Here is a 21,804-nt window from a genome sequence, read left to right as displayed (position 1 = left end):
ATTAGTTTTTTTTGTTTGTTTTTTGTTGTTTTGTTGTTGTTTTTTACAGAGAGTCAGAGAGAGGGATAGATAGGGACAGACAGACAGGAATGGAGAGAGATGAGAAGCATCAATCATTAGTTTTTCATTGCGCGTTGCAACACCTTAGTTGTTCATTGATTGCTCTCTCACATGTAGCAACCTTGGGTTCAAGCTGTCCAGCCCTTGCTCAAACCAGACGAGCTCGCGCTCAAGCTGGCGACCTTGAGTCCTCAAACCTGGGTCCTCCGCATCCCAGTCCAACGCTCCATCCAATGCACCGCCGCGTGGTCAGGCTAGTTTTTTAAATTATTGAACATGTTTCTTAAACTTTCAGAAGTCAAAATATACAGTACTAAAGAACAAAGTAGAAAATCTGAACCCATTTATAGGATCATTCTTTAATCCAATTGATAGGGAAAGGCTGGGTCACCCTGGCTATGAGTATTCCAAAGTTGCCATTGGATCCTGGTCAGGGAGCATGCAGGAGTCAGCTGATGGGTGCACGAATGGGTGGAACAGCAAATTGATGCTTCTCTTTCCTTTCCACTCTATCTCTAAAATCAATTTTTAGCCTGACCAGGCGGTGGCGCAACAGATAGAGCGTCGGACTGGGATGCGGAGGACCCGAGTTCAAGACCCCGAGGTCACCAACTTGAGCGCGGGCTCATCTGGTTTGAGCAAAAGCTCACCAGCTTAGACCCAAGGTTGCTGGCTCGAGCAAGGGGTTACTCAGTCTGCTGAAGGTCTGTGGTCAAGGCACATATGAGAAAGCAAGCAATGAACAACTAAAGTGTCGCAATGCGCTAAAAAATTTTAGGCGGCTATTTTTTGCTTGCTTTGTAGGAAATTATTGTCATTTCCTCTGGAGCTCTTGGTCTCTCCTGAAGTGTCTACGTACCTCTTTTGTATCACAGGTCAAAAGAAACATGTTTTCTGGAGCATATCAGAGTAATCTATTTTCTTTTTTTTTTTTTAGTTTTTTTTTTTTTTCCCTTCATGCATTACTCAATAGTGCCACATTTATCATTTTTACCAAATACATTTAAACAACAGTTTTACAATTCCTTTGAGGGCTCTCTAGGATTTTTTTTTTTTTTTTTTTTTTTTTTTTTTAAAGAGACAGAGAGGGAGTCAGAGAGAGAGAGGTATAGACAGGGACAGACAGACAGGAACGGAGAGATGAGAAGCATCAATCATTAGTTTTTCTTTGCGCATTGCAACACCTCAATTGTTCATTGATTGCCTTCTTATATGTGCCTTGACCGCGGGCCTTCAGCAGACCGAGTAACCCCTTGCTCGAGCCAGCGACCTTGGGCTCAAGCTGGTGAGCTTTTGCTCAAACCAGATGAGGACTCGCTCAAGCTGGAGACCTTGGGGTCTCGAACCTGGGTCTTCCGCATCCCGTCCGATGCTCTATCCACTGCACCACCGCCCGGTCAGACTCTATTTTCTTCTTGATGTACTTCCCAGAACCTACCTTTCCATGTGGGCTGCAAAACTCTACAGTATTACCAAGATTTCTTCTCAATGCACTGATTCCACTGTTTCATATCATTTGGTTCGATGTTTTGTTTTAATTAATAATCTATTTCTTGTATTTCACCGCCCGGTCAGACTCTATTTTCTTCTTGATGTACTTCCCAGAACCTACCTTTCCATGTGGGCTGCAAAACTCTACAGTATTACCAAGATTTCTTCTCAATGCACTGATTCCACTGTTTCATATCATTTGGTTCGATGTTTTGTTTTAATTAATAATCTATTTCTTGTATTTATTTTTCATTTTGATAGATTTTTCAGGTAACTTTTTTCAGGAAAGCTGAATGTAAAGCAAACAGTGCCTTCATTTTGTCCTTAATCACTAACAACTAGATTTAGAATTACAAGAACGTAAGTGGGACCATCCTATTCCATATACACAGCAGCACAGATAAAAGTATTTTAAAGGTATTACAATTTTATATTATCCATGGTTGACCTTGAGACGTTTGATGCCAATGTAAATCACATTCCTGTGTAAGTAACCTGTTTTTCTCCAATAAATTATTTTCCCTTAGAGATCTTATCAATGTGTGTGTGTGTGTGTGGGGGGGGGGGTCCTTCATTTTTCCTGCTCTATATTTGTCCCTATTTGCAAACTCCAATTTTCATCATCAGTCCAGGAAATTTTTTGTCTCCATGCATATTTTCTCAAGTTGCTATTAGACAAATGTTGGAATCCTGATTCTTGGATACCTGTGTGATTCTTAACTTTTTCCGTGTCTTGATCATTTTGCTCTGTTCTGGGAGATTGCCTCAACTTTATCTGGTGCTTCTCATTTAGCCTCCTCAGTATCACTTTTATAAGGCATTTCATTTTATGTCAAAATACTGCTTTAATTTGAGAGAACTTTCCTATTTTGTCCCTTTTTCACAACAATCTGTTCTTATTTCATTGATGCAATAGCTTCCCAAATTTCTGTGCAAGTAGTTATTAGAATTTTTAAAGTTTTGTTTCTAGAATCACATTTCCTCCCTGGACAGGTAGTATTACATGTATTTTTGGAAAGCTCCTTAGATAACTCTGAGGTTGATCCCAAGTTAAGAACTACTTTTCTAGCCCTGGCCAGATAGCTCAGATGGTTGGAGCGTCATCCCAAAGCGCAGGAGTTGCCAGTTTGACCCCGTTATGGCACATACAAGACAGATAGAAGTTCCTGTCTTTCTCTCCCTCTCTCCCTCCTGTCTCTCTCTAAAATCAATACAATAAACATTAAAATAAAATTATCTAAATGGTCAGACGGTTGGTATTTTCCCCATTGGTCTGAAAAGACTACAATACATCTAAATTTGGAATCAGCAAGTTAGTAAAACAAGAATGAGGCTGAACACATGGCCTACTCTCTCATCCTAATCAGATTCTCGGAATCCTGATGTCTTATTCAAGTAGAGAGACCTGTGGAAAATAGTAGCTAGTTATTTGAACACATAAATTTTAAAAATTTGCTTCATCACTTTTGTCAGTCTCTTTTACTGTACTGTTAGGTCCAAGTGGGCAGTACTTCTTTCTGGCTCACCCTTGAATCCACAGTGCCTGACGGAAAAGGGGCTCAAATGCTTGTTACATGATTAAGTCATCTATTCTGCCACTTAAACCTTTTACTGGTTCTGTAGACTCACTTTAGGTCCATCCAAAGTATCCCACTGATGTATGGCTCCTATTGTTAAAAGGCCTAAGTTACACTGACCTAAAAAGTCAGCTTCCTTTCAACTTCTGGGAGTTAGGTAGCATGGAACTGCTAGTGGGGTAGGAAGGGGAGGGGTGGGATTGATGACTGCTAAATCTCTCTTCCATTGTACTACTTAAGCTGGTTCACAAACCTCCAACCATTAGTCGCTCTTCTGGGTTTCTCCTAATTCCTCTTAAACTTTATCTTGGCCCTTACAATGTAAAAGCAATTAGTAAGTCAGCTCATGAATCTGTTCACTTAAGTTTTTAGCAGACTTAACCTACCCTGCCCAGATCTGAAACACTTACTTTCTAATTCCTCCACAGTTGCTATAATGTATAACTCAGCTCTAGATAGGATAAAAGGGTAGTGTTTTGAACCACATACACCCGTCCAAGCTGTGATGTTTATACCTAAAAAGAGCTTTTATGAACATGATTCCTTAGATCTTAATGGATGCATGATTAAAACTCACCTCTCTGATTGTCATCTTTACGAATTTCCAAATTTCTATTGTAGATGTGCCACAAGCCTGCCCTCTCAATTACACTGAAACGGGAGATTCCTCACTTCCAATCACTGTAAGCATTTTCTATAGTGCTAGATAAAATCATGTGCCTTCATCCACTCAACCTTTCTAAACTAACAGTTGGTACCCATACAAATTTTATGCAGCAAAGATGTGGCCACTTAAATAACCAAGTTGAATTTAAAACAAACAACTAATCTTAAGGTAATCAATGATGAGTTACAAGCTGATGAAATACAGAGGTCTTCAAACCACCTCCACAGCAAACTGGCAGTTCTCTGCAATATTAGTGTACTGCCAAATGATCAGAGATGTCACGGAGTAGTACTATAAGTAAATCTCATTTTAAATTATGTCTTTTACAATTTTTTTGCACAAGCTGGAAAACAATGCCTAATTCCAAGATATCCATTATTTTAAAAACTTCTGCACCTTGAACTTGGTTCTTATCTCCTAGCAGGGACAGACAGACAAGAAGGGAGAGGGATGAGCAACATCAATTCTTCGTTGGGGTTCCTTAGTTGTTCATTGATTGATTTCTCATATGTGCCTTTACCAGAGGGCTACAGCAAACCGAGTGACCCCTTGCTCGAGCCAGCAACCTTGGGCTCAAGCTGGTGAACCTTGCTCAAACCAGATGAGCCCGCGCTCAAGCTGGTGACCTCGGGGTCTTGAACCTGGGTCCTCCACATCCCAGTCCAACACTCTATTCACTGTGCCACCACCTGATCAGGCCCAGCAGTGATTTTTAAACCCTTTATTTGTCTTGTACATAATAAAAGTTTGTGTTAACCAAATGTCTAATTTCTAATGAGAATGTTCAATACACTGAAATTGAAAAAGATCTCTCCATTCATAAATACACAGGAGAGATGAACACATTGACTTTAAGACAAATAATTCAACAATCCTAAATTCTTTCCAACTGTTAACATGATCATCATCATCAAATAATCCAGACTCCCTCAGGGAACAATTTTCAGGACTAAACTCTCAAAAAACTGGCCCTGGCCGGTTGGCTCGGCGGTGGAGCGTTGGCCTGGCGTGCGGGGGACCCGGGTTCGATTCCCGGTCAGGGCACGTGGGAGAAGCGCCCATTTGCTTCTCCACCCACCCCCCTCTTTCCTCTCTGTCTCTCTCTTCCTCTCCCGCAGCCGAGGCTCCATTGGAGCAAGGATGGCCCGGGCGCTGGGGATGGCTCTTTGGCCTCTGCCCCAGGCGCTGGAGTGGCTCTGGTCGCAGCAGAGCGACGACCCCCGGTGGGCAGAGCGTCGCCCCTGGTGGGCGTGCTGGGTGGATCCCGGTCGGGCGCATGCGGGAGTCTGTCTGTCTCTCCGTTTCCAGCTTCAGAAGAATACAAAAAAAAAAAAAAAAAACTAACCAAATTTATTCAAGACAAAGTCTTGCATTCCATGAATATATGTTTCTTGAGGTGATATGCAAATTCAACCATTACATACCTTATGGGAAACCAGCTCATGTTTAATTGTGACATTTCAAAATTGTACAAGTATTTTGACATCTGCCCCCTCCCATATTTAATCTTTTTAAAATGACAGAAAAACACCAATCACAGGTTTAATGGGTTTAATAAGTTTACCCCTTCAGTTCCTATTTGCAGCACCCAATATTCCTTTGAAACACCAGACAGACCCAACAAATAGCTGACAGTAAAGTTCAGACCTGCAAAGTTTAAAAGTTCAGGTTCTCTGAGCATTCTGTGTTGCAGTGGCACTTGTCCAAAACTGGTACCTCCCTATAGTTGGGGAACTTTAAATGTACCAGCGAAAAAAACTTTTTTCCCCTTCAAGGGGAAGAAAAATCACTCCTTAAAACCCAGCAGATCTGGCTGTGAGGTCTTTCCTCCTGTCCCATCTCTTCAGGCTTATTTTTTGCAGTGGAGCAAGAGAGACCAAAATCTAACCTGAGTTACAAGAAACAAGACAGTGATGGCTATAAAGGAAGTGACAAGGAGCAAATGAGATACTCCTTTACCTCCCACATCCAATATATGTGCTTCACAGAAAAACAACAAAAATAACAGGTCCACAAAATACAAAAGCTAGAATTACAAAACCCATTCATCCAAGGGTGGTGGAAGGCTGGAAGGGGAGGTGGGAGAATAAATGGCACAGGGAGAAAAGGTATTCAAATCAGTCCAGGCACAGGGGCTGGCAAATGCTAGAAAAGAGCTGCAGAAAAAACCTGTGGTCCTTTCAGACTTATGGTGTTAAAAATCCACACACTGGTGGCAGGAAGATTGTGTCTTACGTGCACCAGAAACAAAAAATCCTCAGAAGGGAATACGCAGACGGCCCTTGGCAGAGTGGGTCCTGCCTTCCCTGGTCGGGGAGGTGAACAAGGAAAGAGCTGCACAGCCTCATTCCAATCCCGATCATGCCCTCTGGATGGCAGGTGACTCAATGGCCTACAGCAGCCTTCAGTTTGGCAGGAGACGAATGTGGTGACGGGAACTTCTCTGCAGAGGTTGAGCTACTAAGGGCAGACTGCAGGTAGACTGTCTTGTGGAAGAGTCTGTTGCTTAAGAAAACCACCAAGGAGAAGAGGCGCAATTGGAAAAGGCTAAAAGGCAAGAAACCAAACTTGTTAGATCCCTAGTTGATCAGCATTATTTGACAAATGAAATTTGACTACATTGAATTTAGAATGACATGGGAAAGTAAGACAAGTGAAATCTGATTAAGGAAGTACATATATCAGACATGGATTAAATAGGCAGCAACTAAAGAACACACTGGGTCCTCTCATTGTCCTGGGCGCAATGAAATCGCACCATTTAAAGTATCAAAGCTTAATGGGAATAAAGTTATATTTCAGATTAATTCTGACTTGAGAAACACTTTTATAGCTGATTTCAGGGCACAAACTTTAAGCTATGTTGGAAGATATCATATGCTGTATATAGTTCATTTTCAAGCGTAAATTATGCCTAAGACTCACACTGAGCATTCTAAATGGCAAAAGCATGTAAAAATCCAAACAGATGTGATATTCATAACATGTGCATCCTCACTGACAACCAAAACTGATCAGAAACTGAGCTTTTCTTTGAAGTGATGAAACTTTTGGAATGCTAGTATTACTGCTAAAGATTCATTTTAAATACTTTGTTTTACTATTATTATCAATAAACTCCCATCAGCAGATCACATGCCATAATTATGTTTTTAAAAAGTTGGCCATTGGCCCTGGTAGAGCGTCGGCCTGGCGTGCAGAAGTCCCAGGTTCGATTCCCAGCCAGGGCACACAGGAGAAGCGCCCATCTGCTTCTCCACCCCTCCCCCTCTCCTTCCTCTCTGTCTCTCTCTTCCCCTCCCGCAGCCGAGGCTCCATTGGAGCAAAGATGGCCCGGGCGCTGGGGATGGCTCCTTGGCCTCTGCCCCAGGTGCTAGAGTGGCTCTCGTCACAACAGAGCGACTCCCCGGAGGGGCAGAGCGTCGCTCCCTGGTGGGCGTGCCGGGTGGATCCCGGTTGGGCGCATGCAGGAGTCTGTCTGACTGTCTCTCCCCATTTCCAGCTTCAGAAAAATACCAAAAAAAAAAAAAAAAAAAGTTGGCTATTCTCCCTGGCCAGTTTGCTCAGTGGATAGAGCAACTGCCCAGTATGCATATGTCCTAGGTTCCATCCCTGGTTAGGGCACACATGAGAACCTACCATCTGCTTCTCTTCTCTTCCCTCTCCCCCACTTCTCTCTCTCTTTCCCTCTCACAGCCAGTGCCTCAAATGGTTCAAGCATCAGCCCCAGGTGCTGAGGATAGCTTGGCTGATCTGAACACTGGCCCCATTCAGAGGTTGCCAGGTGAATCCCAGTTGGGGTGCATACAGGAGTCTGTCTATCTCTCCTCCTGTGACTTAAAAAGTTGGCCATTCTTACAAAAATGAGCTTAAGTACAGGTGTTTACAAGTACCTTATTCAGTAAATAGTTAAAATTTTAAAATATGTATAATAGCATCGATTTTTAAAACATATATATGTGCATATGGAAAATTTTGGGATATATCCCAGAAGTGTTTTTCCATTAAACTATATATAAATGTTTTCGTGCAATTTAAGAGGTTATTTTAAAAAGAGTCTAATTCATATAATTATGGTATTGTAGCCCCAATTCTTTACACAGAATAATACTTACTACACTTTGGCTAATACTTACTAAGCTTTGCCAGGGGTCTTTGCTTCATTGGCGCTGATAATGAATAAAGGAAAGAGGATAGAGAAGAGGCAGCCACTATAAAAAAAAAAAAAGGAAATAGTCACCTTCATAATAGCCATGACTTTGGGAAAAACATGAGAAGCTCAAAATTCCTTTGCCTCTGGTACTAACATTATGGCTTGATAAATCCGTAATAAATCAAACACATCTTTCAAAAAACAAACTTTTTTTTTGTAAGAAAGCATTGGCTATGTTTAACACTGCTCCAGGAGGAAACATAGAAGAAATATGGCATATAGCAGTGTTTTTCAACTACCATTCCAGTGCACTTGCCAGAAATTTCATGCCGGTTTGCAAGACTTAACCTCCCTGATACTGTGATTAACTCTTTCACGAACCAGCACAAAATTTCTGGCAGACCAAAAGTTGAAAAACACTGGCACATAGGATACTGCAGACTAGATGTTAATACTGACCAATGTCTACGATTATCAAATGTCAAGGAGAAAAATCCTATGGACATCGTAATGGTCAAATAGGAATGCAGAATGCCTAGCACAGAACCAGGCATTCAGAAGATGTTCCCTACACTGAGTGTTTACTAGTCCCCTTCCAGTCTCTCAAGCCAAATTACCTGATAATATAGGAGGACTGCATTGCTGTGAGGAAAGCCAAGGGCAAACCAAATCCGAAGTAGTAAGGCCAATTCCTCTCTATGTTTGACAACCGCTGGTGCATTTCAATTCCTAAAACAAGGAACCAACACAATTAAAATTTCTATTTCCTTTTAGTAAAATGAGGTTTGAGTTTTAGCTACAGGGCTGCCATTTAGAACACAGATAAAGCATATAATTCAGAATTGTACAAATCTGATATAAATCTTCTATGCAAAGTTTTTACAGTTCAATAATCACAATTACAAAGCTGGCAGGTTAAGTGAATTATGAATTTTATCACCATCAATCCTTTGTCAGGATTAGTCCTAAGCAAAGCAAGACATCAAATAAAAGAGCAGTCATCATCTAGAAATTAACCTTTCAACCATACATACCCAGACAAATATGCCAAGGGCTTTTAAAATATCCAAAAGAATCTGAATGCACTGACATCAAATTAATTTAGAATAATAACTCATGCTCATTTATGCTGACTTATGGCTCAGTCAGAGCTACATCACATTAAGTACAATAAAGGAAATGCTACACTGCTTAACGCCACCCCCTCCCTCAGCATCAAAGTTAAGCGTTAAACCTCCTAAGCAAAATGTAGGTCCCTCTTGCCAAAAATGCTACTTCCATCCCAAGATGGTTTTCCAAGGGCCTAAGCATTAAATAGTTTTAAGAAGTCTGCTCGGCAACAGCATTTCCAAACTGGGCCTCCAAGTTTTGAGTTTCTTTAGATGGACTTACCTTTATTGAACCAACGATATTCAAAACAGTATAGTGAGTAGAGAAGGGACATATGCAGGAGACTAACCAGCTGACCAACAAGGTAGATGGGAAAGAGACTCACAAACATGCCCTGAAGAATAAACAGGGAAAATCTTAATTCCAAAGCTTCAGAGACCTAACACTATTCTCCTGCCTCTCTGAGTCATTACACTCTGCCTAAATAGACACACAGTTGTTTCTCAAGTTTCTGAAGAGCTGGAAAGTGGAGAATGCCCAGGGTGGCAGGGAAGAGCAGGTAAATTCATGTTTATAATTTTGTGATTTTTAAATCTAGTTGTTTCTGTAAAAAAAAGTATTTAAAAATTATTACCTCCCATAAAGCATATCTGTCCCAATAAAAATGCAATACCTTGTCTTTGTAAACTTCCCTTTAGTGAACCTTTTCTTTTTAAATCTGTCCATGTGCCCAGAAGGCCAGTCTCACCTGGATGAGGAAAAGAGCCTGAAGCAGAAGGTTGAAGAGCATGTCAGCAATGATTTTGCTAACACTAGGGAATGGGTGAGGCTTCCTCCCTGATACCTCGAATGCCAGATCAGCTATATCCTGTAAAAGAAAAAGCAGCTCACCAAAACAGAAATTAAATGGCCTCAATATCCATCCCCAAAACTAAGAACAATGCTCTGCCCTTGGACCTGCCAGGTGAGAAATGCCCCTGGATATCTGGCAATGAGATGTCTCTGATGGCCTGAGACAGTAACTCCATTTTACAAGAGCACAAATATCAACCACTGGCTGCCTGACCAAGAAAAGCTGTGAAATTTCTCCCTACATGGCCACTAACTTCATAGGCTACAATCTGCCACTTGTCAACCCCTCATGCTATGGGACCCAGTCTCCATTCTGCCCTCGACCTACTTGAAACCAAATGGCATTCACAACTTTGCTAAGCACAAACAGGGGGAGCACCCAGAGAGCACTGAAAATTGATGTGAGGAAGAATTCCAGCCATGACCAAACGTCTCCATGTAGAGAAGGATCACCTAAGAAAGGGGAAAAGAGTTAGTTTAATTGGAGAAATGAAAAACCAGAAGACCAAATAGGGAACCCCTAGTTTGTGACCATGCCAACCCCACACACAGCTTTGTTTCTTCCCAGCACATCACTATACTTATTTTAGATAGTCTTATTCTTTAAAGATACACCAAATTCTGACAACAACTCCAGTTCAGAGTAGCCACAGGTATATGCTGCTTACCTTAAGACAAACCTGCTTATCTGGTGGTGACTGAGATGTCACAGTGATTAACAGTATACAATATGTAGGAAACTACCTGAGTTTAAATTATACGTAGTAAATCCTAGTTCTGCCATTTACTAATGATTTAACCTTGGTACTACTCAAAGGGTTGTTGAAATGTTTGGGTTAGAAACATCCCAAGCTTCTGGCACATAGGCAGTGTTTAAAAGACTGAGGGAGACAGGAAACAATTGCCTACTCAATCCTAGGTGGACAGCAACAAATGTACTCACCAATAATTTGGGCAGTTACTGACTGAAGTACAGGAATAAACACTCGATAAAACAAGAGGAGACTGAACTAAAGGAAAGAAACAATAAGGTAAACATTAAAAGCCTTTCTTCGAAACAAGAGTTCCAAGTTTCATTGTAATTATTTCCCAGATAGAAGTGACTTATAAATTAGAAGGCCTGAAAGGGCAGCAAATTGGACCCATTTCTATTCTCTTTTATTTTTTTCTTTCATTTATTTATTTATTTATTTATTTATTTTTGGTGGAGATGCCAGGGATCGAACCCGGGGCCTCATACAGGCGAAGCATGCCATTTCTATTCTTAATACTCCAGCTGAGAGGTACAAAACGGACATTGACTACGAAAACAGTAAAGCTTGCCCTGGCTAGATAGCTCAGTTGGCTAGAGCATTGTCTTAATATTCCAAGGTTGTGGGTTTGATCCCTTGTCAGGGCACATACAAGAATCAACCAGTGACAGCATAAATAAGTGGAACAAATCGATGTTTCTCTTTCTCTCTCTCTCTCCCGCCTCTCTCCTTTCCTCTCTATTGAAAATCAATATATAATATTTTTTAAATAAGTAAAACTTCTGGGGGCAGAGAAGAACATTTCAAATAGAATACAAGACAAAATACAGACACAGATTAAATGCACAGAAATATTTTATTAATTAAAGCTAACACCTAAAAACATGTGAAATGTTTAAATTAAGGAAACTTGAATTATGTTGAATTCCAAGTCAAAGGAAATATTTAACTACCTGTTCTTCAAAGTACTCAAATTTCACCTAAGCTGGGTTACTTCTCAGTCAACTGTAGGCAATCTTTTTTGGAGTTGGTTTCAATAGATAGCAGTTCTAATAGATTGCTACAACTAGATGAGGGGAGACTGTCCTTACCCTCTGATCCCTCATAGATACTCTTAGCCAAAATGTCAAGAGAAACTGTTAACCTATAACATTAAAACTTGTGAATAAGTCATTTTTTAAGAAAAATTAAAATGCTATCCCTTTATTTCAGGGATAGCCCTTTATTTACATACAAGTGTTCTCTAAGTGGGAGCAAAATCACTGCAGTTGCATAGAATCTTGAGCTATGGTCTTCAGTATATATCAGCAAGTGAGAGCTATTTGTCTCAGTTTAAAAAACAGTTGAGAACTATTAATAGCAACAATCTGAAGATGCTTATAAGGCACCTGGAATTTAAGGAAAAAGAACTTACCCAAAATACTCCTCCATTCCAAGCGCAGCATTGGAAAATTCTACTAACAATACGTGGCTCACTGGAAAAGACCACATGTATTTAGCTTAGAAGGCATATAGGCCATTTCCATATTGTCATATAGTAGCTCTCCATTTTATATCTTTTGTTGGTATCATTTTTCCAACACCTATTGTTCTCCTGATGTTCTCCTAATGTCCATCAATGAGAAAAGACTAAAAATATTTCCAGCCCTGGCTGTGTAGCTCAGTTGGTTAGAGCAATCATCCCAATATGCCAACGTTGTAGGTTCCACCCCTAGTTAGGGCACATACAAGCATCAACCAACGAAGGCATAAATAAGTGGAACAACAAGTCAATGTTTCTCTCTCTCTCTCTCTCCTTCCTCCTCTCTAAGTCAATAAAAAAAAAAAAAAATTTTTTTTTAACCCTGACTAGATAGCTCTGTTGGTTGGAGCATCACCCCAAAGCGCAGAGGTTGCTGGTTCGATCCCTGGTCAGGGCACATACAGGAGTAGATCTATATTCCTATTTCTCTCTCCTTCTCTCCATTCCTCTCTCTAAAATCAATACAATAAACATTAAAAAAAAATTTTTTTAATTTCTAGAGAAGCAATTTTTCTTAAAACAAAAAATTTATTTTCTAAAATCCAAGACTGGAGAAGATTAAAAGAGGATGTCCGAGGTTCTATCAACAAATATGTCCACACAGGCTCTCCTGGAAGCATCCATCAATCCAAATAAATTTTTTGTGGTTCTCTATTCACCATTCTGATTAAAAAACAAACAAACAAACAAACAAACAAGCAAAAATAAAACAAACCCATGACATTTCAGCAAGGATTATTGCTAGTTTAATTCAATGTGGGAGGGTGGGGGAGTATCACTTATAACATATTTTGGGGGAAAAGTCTAAAAAATAATGGGGTACAAAAACTCCAAGTTACTACACATGGTCTTAATTGTAAACTAAGGATCAGTCCCTTCCTAAAGTGCCTTCCAGAAGGGAGCTCAGACGTTTCTGACACTAGCCCCCACTCCTTACCTCTCTTGTTTCCTCTCTATGCTCTGGGCTCTTCTCTGCGCCAGGATACTGCCTGCCCTTCTTCGACGTTGCTCTTCTCTCTTCTGCTGAATTCGAGCGTCAAGCTTTGAAATGGTACAAATTCCCCAGATGGAGTCTTTGATTCCCTACAGAGACAGCATTATTTTTAAATAGGAAAAGTTATGAATCAAAGAATACTTTCCAAAGTTAATTGCAGTACAGTGAAATCACAGTGGAAACCACTGTACTTATTTTGCTACATGGCTTAAGGGAACCTTGACTTTTTTTTAAATTTTGAAATAATTCCCAATTTGCAGAAGAGTTATAAGAATGGAAAACATCCTAATACCGCTTTCTCCAGATTCACCAGATTAATATTTTGCCACATTACTACTTTTATACACACACATTTTTTCTGATCTGAGTATGGTGCCACATCATGTCCCTTTAATTTTTAATTCTTCAGTGTATATTTCCTAAATAATAAGGTATTCTTTTATATAACCACTAGATAGTTATCAATTTAAGAAACTTAACATTGAAATGCTTTAATCCTACTGTCTATACTCCGATTTTTCCATTTGTTCCAATGATGCCCTCTACAATATTTTAACTCCTCAAGTATCAGAATTCAGTTCAGAATTACACATTGTAGTTGTTATCTCTTTAGTCTCCTTTACTCAGGAACAGCTCCTTAGTCTATCTTTCTTTTTGAAGTATATAGGCCAGGGTTTTTTTTTGTATTTCCTCAATTAGGTTTGTTTCCATGATTAGATCCAAGTAACACATTTTTGGTAGGAGTATCACAGAAGTATGTACTCCCAGGTATTATTACATCCAAAGGCACACAGTGTCTGTCCTTACTGGCAATGTTAATTTTATAAATTCAGTCAAGGTGTTATATAGCTTCTCCATCATTGTATGGTCGCAAATTCCCCTTGCAACTAATAAGTACTCTGTGGGCAGACACTTCTCAGACTGTCCAAATACCCTGCTCCAGTTCTCTCCCCTAGATTTAGCATCCATTGACAATTCTTGCCCAAATCAATCTTCAATAATGTGATAGCAAAACAGTGGTTCTCTAATCCCTCCACACTTATCAATACTCTAAAGCCAAGTTACTGCCCTCCCCTATATCTTTCAACATCAATCAAATGCCTATGGTATGACCAATATCCTCTTCTAAACTAGTGATACAAAGATAAATTAAACACTGGTCTCTTGAAAGGACCAGGCCAGACCAAGGCTGGAGAAAGACACAAAGAAATAATTACTGTAAAAATGTGAAAAGCTGTAGGAAAAGAACATACCAGTAAGAAAGAAACAACATGATGGAGTAGCTGGAGGAGAATGTCCTTACAGGCATGTATAATGGGGGAGGTTGTTGAGTCTATAAAGACTGTGACAGAGGCACTTGCCAACCATATTGGAAGAGCTACAATAGCAAAAATACTGTCTGCTACTAACACCAGAACAGCCTATCACGCAGTTCAGAGAACTGCATTCACTCATCTACCCAAAAACCTACCAACCATCTTCAGTGAGCTAGACACTGGCCATATGAAAATGCTCAAGAAACATAACTTAGCAGGAAAAGAATACAAGTAAACAACAAAAATTATAGTTTAGGCCTGGCCTGTCGTGGCACAGTGGATAAAGCATCGACCTGGAAATGCTGAGGTCGCCAGTTCGAAACCCTGGGCTTGCCTGGTCAAGGCACATATGGGAGTTGATGCTCCTCCCCTTTCTCTCTCTCTCTCTCTCTCTCTCTCTCTCTTCTCTAAAAAATGAATTAAAAATTTTTTTTTAAATTATAGTTTAAGTAAGTGCTGCAACACTTTTATGTCTAAAGTAGAGTGGCAGCACTGGACTATTCAACTTTATGAAGCAGCAGCACATAAAGGTAGTTTGGAAGGCATGGCATTTTCAACTATTGTTTTTTTGTTTGTTTGTTTGTTTTTTCAGAGACAGAGAGTCAGACAGAGGGACATATAGGGACAGACAGAAACAGAGAGAGATGAGAAGCATCAATCATCAGTTTTTCGTTGCGACACCTTAGTTATTCATTGATTGCTTTCTCATATGTGCCTTGACTAAGGACCTTCAGCAGACCGAGTAACCCCTTGCTTGAGCCAGCGACCTTGGGTCCAAGCTGGTGAGCTTTTGCTCAAACCAGATGAGCCCGCGCTCAAGCTGGTGACTTCGGGGTCTCGAACCTGGGTCCTTCTGCATCCCAGTCCGATGCTCTATCCACTGCGCCACTGCCTGGTCAGGCTGAACTATTGTTATTAGCTAAAACAAATATTGCAGACAATTGCCAGGATACAGAGAAATAAGCAAGTTTACGAACTACCGACTGATAGGACCATAAATTGGCATAATGTGCACCTGATCTTTTACCGATGAGTAATTTTTAGCATTATTTTGCTTTTAACTTCTAAATCTTCCACAAATAGTTTAAATATTCAAGAGTGTTGAGTTTAAATGGCTGAGGGCTTAGTATGTATTAGAATGACGACAGGACCTCCACCTGAGATAGTTAAAGTCTTGTAAAGTGTACAATGTAGAATGGATACAGGGTTGACATTTTATCACAAGAGGGGAATGACGAGGTAAAGCTATCAAAAGTATAGCAGATCATATTGTATGAATTCTCTTTAGTCCTAAGATACTCCTTCAATTTCCCTTTAATTCAAAGATAATAAACTTTTAAACAATCCCTCCCCCCCCCACTGGCCTCTCCCCTGCTCCTAGAAATATAGCTAGAGGGGTTGCAAGTAGGGCACTAGACCTCAGACATCCAGTTTAACAGAATTTTATGTTATCGGAAATTTGGCTGACTACGTCCTAGACAGATCTTTATGGGACATTTTCTAGAGAATCATCATCTGTACCTTATAGAATAGCAGGGAGGGGGTTCCTTTCATGTAAATCCAAATAAAGTAGTTTAAGTAACAGTAATGTATCCAATGTTCATTGTTTAGTTTTGACCAATGTACCATGGTTATAGATGTTAACATTAGTAGAATCTAGTGAAGGATACAGGGGAACTCTGCATTACCTTGCAACTTTTCTTTAAGTCTATAATTATTCCAAAATAAAGTTTAAAAAAGAAAAAGGCTCTGGCCTGACCAGTGGTGGTGCTGTGGATAGCACATAGGCCTGGGAGGCTGAGGTCTCAGGTTTGAAACCCCAAGGTCACCAGCTTGAGTATGGCTCATCTGGCTTAAGCACAGGCTCACCAGCTTGAGTGCAGGGTCACTGGCTTGAGTGTTGGATCACTGGCATGATTCCATGGTCGCTGGCTTGAGCCCAAAGGTTGCTGGCTTGAAGCCCAAAGTTGCTGGCTTGGGGTCACTGGCTTGGCTGGAGCCTCCAGGTCAAGGCACGTATGAGAAGCAATCAATGAACAACTAAAGTGCTACAACTACAAGCTGATGCTTCGTATCTCTCTCCCTTCCTATCTCTCTCTATTAAAAAAAAAAAAAAAGGCTCTGGACCCAAGATGACCAGGATTCTAATACCAAAGACACTAGAAAGGTCTACCAAGCTTCTGCAAGATGCAGGATGATTCCTATCTCTTGAGTAGAGTAGATTAGAGTAGATTAGAATGAAAATCTGTATGTGAAAGATCCAACAAGTATGATATAAATTCTAAAACACCTAAAGGATTTCCTAGTCAGTTCCTACAGCAAAAGGGTCAAGAGATGGCTCGATGTACTCACCCTGGCAACGTCCTGGAGAAAGGTTTTGACACTGTCTGCCATCTCTTCACTACCCAAACTACCAACCACATAGAGAAGAGAGAAGCATCCCAAAATCTTTCATCATGAAGAACCTGGAAACAGAGAAAAAGGGGTAGGGGAGATTGGAATATCTATCTAAAGATAAGTAATTTCATGTACATTTCTGCATGATGCCATTTTCCACATACTTGCATCTCTATTAAGAGTACAGTAGAGTCTAGCATTTAGCTATTAGGACCGTGAACTAAATAAGGTGATCCCTGTAACAACTGAAATCTGCAATCAATAAATGATTTATTTATTTATTTATTTATTTATTTATTTTGTATTTTTCTGAAGCTGGAAACAGGGAGAGACAGTCAGACAGATTCCCACATGCGCCCGACCGGGATCCACCCGGCACGCTCACCAGGGGGCGTCGCTCTGTCGCGACCAGAGCCACTCTAGCGCCTGGGGCAGAGGCCAAGGAGCCATCCCCAGCGCCTGGGCCATCTTTGCTCCAATGGAGCCTCGCTGCGGGAGGGGAAGAGAGAGACAGAGAGGAAGGAGAGGGGGAGGGGTGGACAAGCAGATGGTGCTTCTCCTGTGTGCCCTGGCCGGGAATCAAACCCGGGACTTCTGCACGCCAAGCCGACGCTCTACCACTGAGCCAACCGGCCAGGGCCAATCAACAAATGATTTTAATCACTTACTACCCCTTCACATTTACAGGAGTAAACTGCTCTGGGACCAGCAGTCCCCTCACTGGGCTTTGCTGTCCCTAACTGTCTCCCTCCTACACATTCCAATATCCTGTTAAGCTATATTTATCCTTGACGTATAATATCAAGCACTTGAATAAAAATACAAGAGCAAGATGGAAGTCTTGGCCCTGGCCAGTTGGCTCAGTGGTAGAGCATCGGCCTGGTGTGCAGGAGTCCCAGGTTTGATTGCCGGCCAGGGCACACAGAAGAGGCGCCCATCTGCTTCTCCACCCTCCTCCTTCCTCTCTGTCTCTCTCTTCCCCACCTGCAGCCAAGGCTCCATTGGAGCAAAGTTGGCCCGGGCACTGAGGATGGCTCCATGGCCTCTGCCTCAGGCACTAGAATGGCCCTGGTTGCAATAGAGCAGGGGTCCCCAATCTACAGCCCGCGGGCCACATGCGGCCCCCTGAGGCCATTTATCCGACCCCCGCTGCACTTCCGGAAGGGGCACCTCTTTCATTGGTGGTCAGTGAGAGGAGCATAGTTCCCATTGAAATACTAGTTAGTTGGTTGATTTAAATTTACTTGTTCTTTATTTAAATATTGTATTTGTTCCCGTTTTGTTTTTCTTACTTTAAAATAAGATCTGTGCAGTGTGCATAGGGATTTGTTCATAGTTTTTTTTTTATAGTCTGGCCCTCCAATGGTCTGAGGGACAGTAAACTGGCCCCCTGTGTAAAAAGTTTGGGGACCCCTGCAAGAGAGCATCGCCCTCTGGTAGGCGTGCCAGGTGGATCCCGGTTGGGCACATGTGGGAGTCTGTCTGACTGCCTCCCTATTTCCAATCTCGGAAAAATTAAAAAACAAAAACAAAAACAAAAACAAAAACCAACTAAGACCTTGCTTGACCTGTGGTGGCATGGCAGCTAGATCACTGACCTGGAACACTGAAGTCACCAGTTTCAAACATGGGCTGTGTGTCAAGGCACATACAACAAGCAACAAGCAAGCAATGAACAACTAAAATGAAGCAACCATGAGTTGATATTTCTTGCTATCCCCCAAGGCCCATAAAATCAATAAACAAAAGTTTTTTAAAAATATTAAGAACTGCCTGACCAGGCGGTGGCGCAGTGGATAGAGCGTTGGCCTGGGATGCAGAGGACCTAGGTTTGAGACCCCAAGGTCGCCAGCTTGAGCGCGGGCTCATCTGGTTTGAGCAAAAAGCCCACCAACTTGAACCCAAGGTTGCTGGCTCCAGCAAGGGGTTACTCTGTCTGCTGAAGGCCCGTGGTCAAGGCACATATGAGAAAGCAATCAATGAACAACTAAGGTGTTGCAACGCGCAATGAAAAACTAATGATTGATGCTTCTCATCTCTCTTTGTTCCTGTCTATCCCTCTCTCTGACTCACTCTCTGTCTCTGTAAAAAATAAATTAATTAATTAAAAAAAATATTAAGAACTGCCTGTCCGGGCAGTGGCACAGTGGACCGAGCGTCGGACTGGGATGCGGAGGACCCAGGTTCGAGACCCCGAGGTTGCCAGTTTGAGCGTTGGCTCATCTGGTTTGAGCAAAACTTACTAGATTGAACTCAAGGTTGCTGGCTCGAGCAAGGGGTCACTCAGTCTGCCAGTCTGCTGTAGCCCCCCCCCCCCCCATCAAGGCACATATGAGAAAGCAATCAATGAACTAAGGTGCCACAATGAAGAATTGATGCTTCTCATCTCTCTCCCTTCCTGTCTGTCCCTCTCTTTGACTCTCTCTGTCACAAAATAAATAAATTAAAAAAATTAAAATGCTTTAAAAAAAAAATTAAGAACTTGAAAGTTCATATGTATAAATATTCTTAAAATCTGTTTCCATTTAATATCATTCAGGTGAATGGAAAACCCATTTTCAAAAATTTTATTAAGAACTTGAGATTCTAAAGTTCTCAAAACATTACTGAAGCAATCTAGGGTGTTCTCAATTTGAGACAGATCACAATGGCAGAATTTCACAGGCTTCTATAAACCTCAAATTTCAACACATAAGCACACTTTCCCTGACCTATAACCTCTTCACCAAGTTGTACCTTACTGATCCAACTGGACTCTGCCACCCAGAACTGAAAGAGCAGAAACTGTAACAGCAAGGAAGAGGTAACTTGCACAACACCATCTGAACCATATGCTCCTTAGGTCAAATCCTACAGAGATGCACTCACTTCAGGTAGAGGTTTCTAGAGCGAGAAACTTGTTACTATTCCCACTTAACCAAAAATAAGTAACCGTCTCAGAGTGATAGATGCCAGGTGAAGAGCAAAATGCTCAATAATGACACACAAGACAGTAGTTTGTAAAGACTATCACGAATTTACTCTTAACCAGCTACTTCCTAATCTATCAATTAAGGGTATTAAAATCTTCGTATTTTTTTAGTATAAACTGCAATAACATGAAAATAAACACTTAACTTCTATATAAACATAACTCCACTACAGAATGAGCTAGTTGGGAATTTAAGCAAGTCAATTTCTTAGTCTGGGTTTCTCACAGGGCAGAGGGCCCTGGTCCAGTAAAACAGCTTTGTTATCTAAACCATGGCCATTCCGCATGTACCAAGCGGCAGGCTACCCGCTGACCAACAGTGGCCTTTGAAGGACAAATTAATTTTATGCGGAGGTCCTAGCAGCCTTCCTACAGGAATATTTGGTGGATGACCGGTTTGACAAAAAGCTGAGGCATGGAGAAAAGTAACTTGCCACAATCTGAGACCACGCAGGGGTACTCTCCATCTAACTGCAAGGAAAGAAGAGGCATCTGGTTCACGTCATGCCACAGATGTAGGAACAGAGTTTCCAAAGATAAACGGCTTACCCAAGATTACACACAGCAAAGTGAAGGCTACCGCAAACTTGAAACCCTGGTGTTCTAACCCTCAGTCGGCTTGTCTACTCCAGAGGGCTGTTGTTTACCCCAGCATCCTAGGGGCAAAACGTCTTTTAATCCTGTAAATATACGCCTGGCCACTAAATGCCTCACAGCCATAGAGTTTAGGAGGCATCCACTAAGGCAGTAAACCCAAGTCCGGAAAACAGGCTGCGGTCATACACTCCGGGTGCAGGAAAGGTGAGCACCCTCTTTCTCACCGGCTCCCAGACCCGCTGCACGTCCGCTCCGACGCGGCTTCCGCAAGTCCCGGCAGTCTCGACTGAAAACCCTGGTCTCGCTCCGCAACCACAGCTGGCACGAGACGCGGAGTCGCTCACCTCTCACCCCGGGCACGGAGGCTACGGACAGCCGCGCTGCACCTGGGCATTCTGCTTCCAGCCGCCGTCCCTCCCGGAGTCACCCGCAACCACACGACCCCGCGCTCGGGCCCTGCTGACCCTCACCGCACGTTCCTAACGCCCAGGGCCCTTCCACGCGCCAGCGGCCTGGCACCACCGAGCCTGCACCTACCCGGCAGCTCCGCCGCCCCGCGGCCCGGCCGCTCGCTCACCGAGGGCCACTAGGACCCTTCGCGTCCGACCACCGGCTGCCGCCCGGGCGCTCCCAGGGCCGAGGCCGCTGCGCCCGCACTGGGCATGCCCGGGCCGCGTGGGGCGGTGGGAAGTCCGCGGGCGCGGAGACCAGCTGCCCAGGGCAGAGGGGGCGGGGCTGTCGCGGTGGAGGGGCGGAGCCAAACTGTGCCTGCACTGGGCATGCCCGGGACTCACGGGCGGTGGGTAGTCAGAGGGCGCCGAGCCTCCAAGGCAAAGGGGGCGGGGTCGCAGCGACGGCGGCGAAGGCGGTGAGGTCGTACTGTTCTCGCGCTTGACGTGCCGGAGCAGCACCGAGCTGCTGGGAAGTCGGATGGGTGCTGAGGAGAGCGGTCCAGGGAGAAGAGGGGTTGGGGGCGACAAAGGGCGACGGAGCCTGTGAAATACAGTGGTTACACGGGACCTCCGCACGTCTGGCGCCGCGTCTGGGATGCCCAGGCTTCCCTGGGCCCTTCCCTAATTCAGTCCTTACGATCGTCATTCTGTTATTTGCCCTCCCCCATTTACTTCTGCAGGTTTGCTTGTCCTTATGAAACCCTGTGAAGCCTGACAACAGGAGAACAGAGGTATAGAGTTCACCATGGTTTATTTGGTTGGAGATTTATTGTAACCAAAGGGTGCAAAGAACGATGGGTTTAAGTCAAGCGTCAAATGATTATTAGTAGGAACCAGACGCAATGCCATTTGGTTGCATTAGGTGTGTGCGCTGCGACCCCTGGCAAAGTGAT

At 42.6% G+C, this 21,804-nt stretch overlaps 1 protein-coding gene across 2 annotated transcripts; it reads right to left on the bottom strand.

Moving 5' to 3' along the window:
- Nucleotides 1-5,331: 5,331 nt before the first annotated feature.
- EI24 (EI24 autophagy associated transmembrane protein) lies at nucleotides 5,332-21,149 on the bottom strand. Of its 2 annotated transcripts, none has more exons than XM_066365142.1 (11): nucleotides 20,997-21,149; nucleotides 16,847-16,959; nucleotides 13,122-13,267; nucleotides 12,077-12,137; nucleotides 10,854-10,920; nucleotides 10,239-10,363; nucleotides 9,807-9,926; nucleotides 9,341-9,452; nucleotides 8,566-8,677; nucleotides 7,932-8,006; nucleotides 5,332-6,342 (listed from the first exon to the last, which is right to left on the bottom strand). In XM_066365142.1, the coding sequence occupies exons 2-11, from the start codon at nucleotides 16,886-16,888 to the stop codon at nucleotides 6,180-6,182; spliced, it is 1,023 nt and encodes a 340-aa protein (XP_066221239.1). In that variant the 5' UTR covers nucleotides 16,889-16,959; nucleotides 20,997-21,149; the 3' UTR covers nucleotides 5,332-6,179. The 2 variants fall into 2 exon arrangements, with proteins under 2 accessions (XP_066221239.1, XP_066221240.1); XM_066365143.1 differs by lacking the exon at nucleotides 20,997-21,149 and adding an exon at nucleotides 20,804-20,969.
- Nucleotides 21,150-21,804: the final 655 nt, after the last annotated feature.

The sequence above is a fragment of the Saccopteryx leptura genome, chromosome 2 (assembly GCF_036850995.1).
Source record: "Saccopteryx leptura isolate mSacLep1 chromosome 2, mSacLep1_pri_phased_curated, whole genome shotgun sequence".
NCBI lineage: Eukaryota > Metazoa > Chordata > Mammalia > Chiroptera > Emballonuridae > Saccopteryx > Saccopteryx leptura.
The sequence above is the reverse complement of the archived record's forward strand: the minus strand, read 5'-3'. Positions and strand labels throughout refer to the sequence as shown.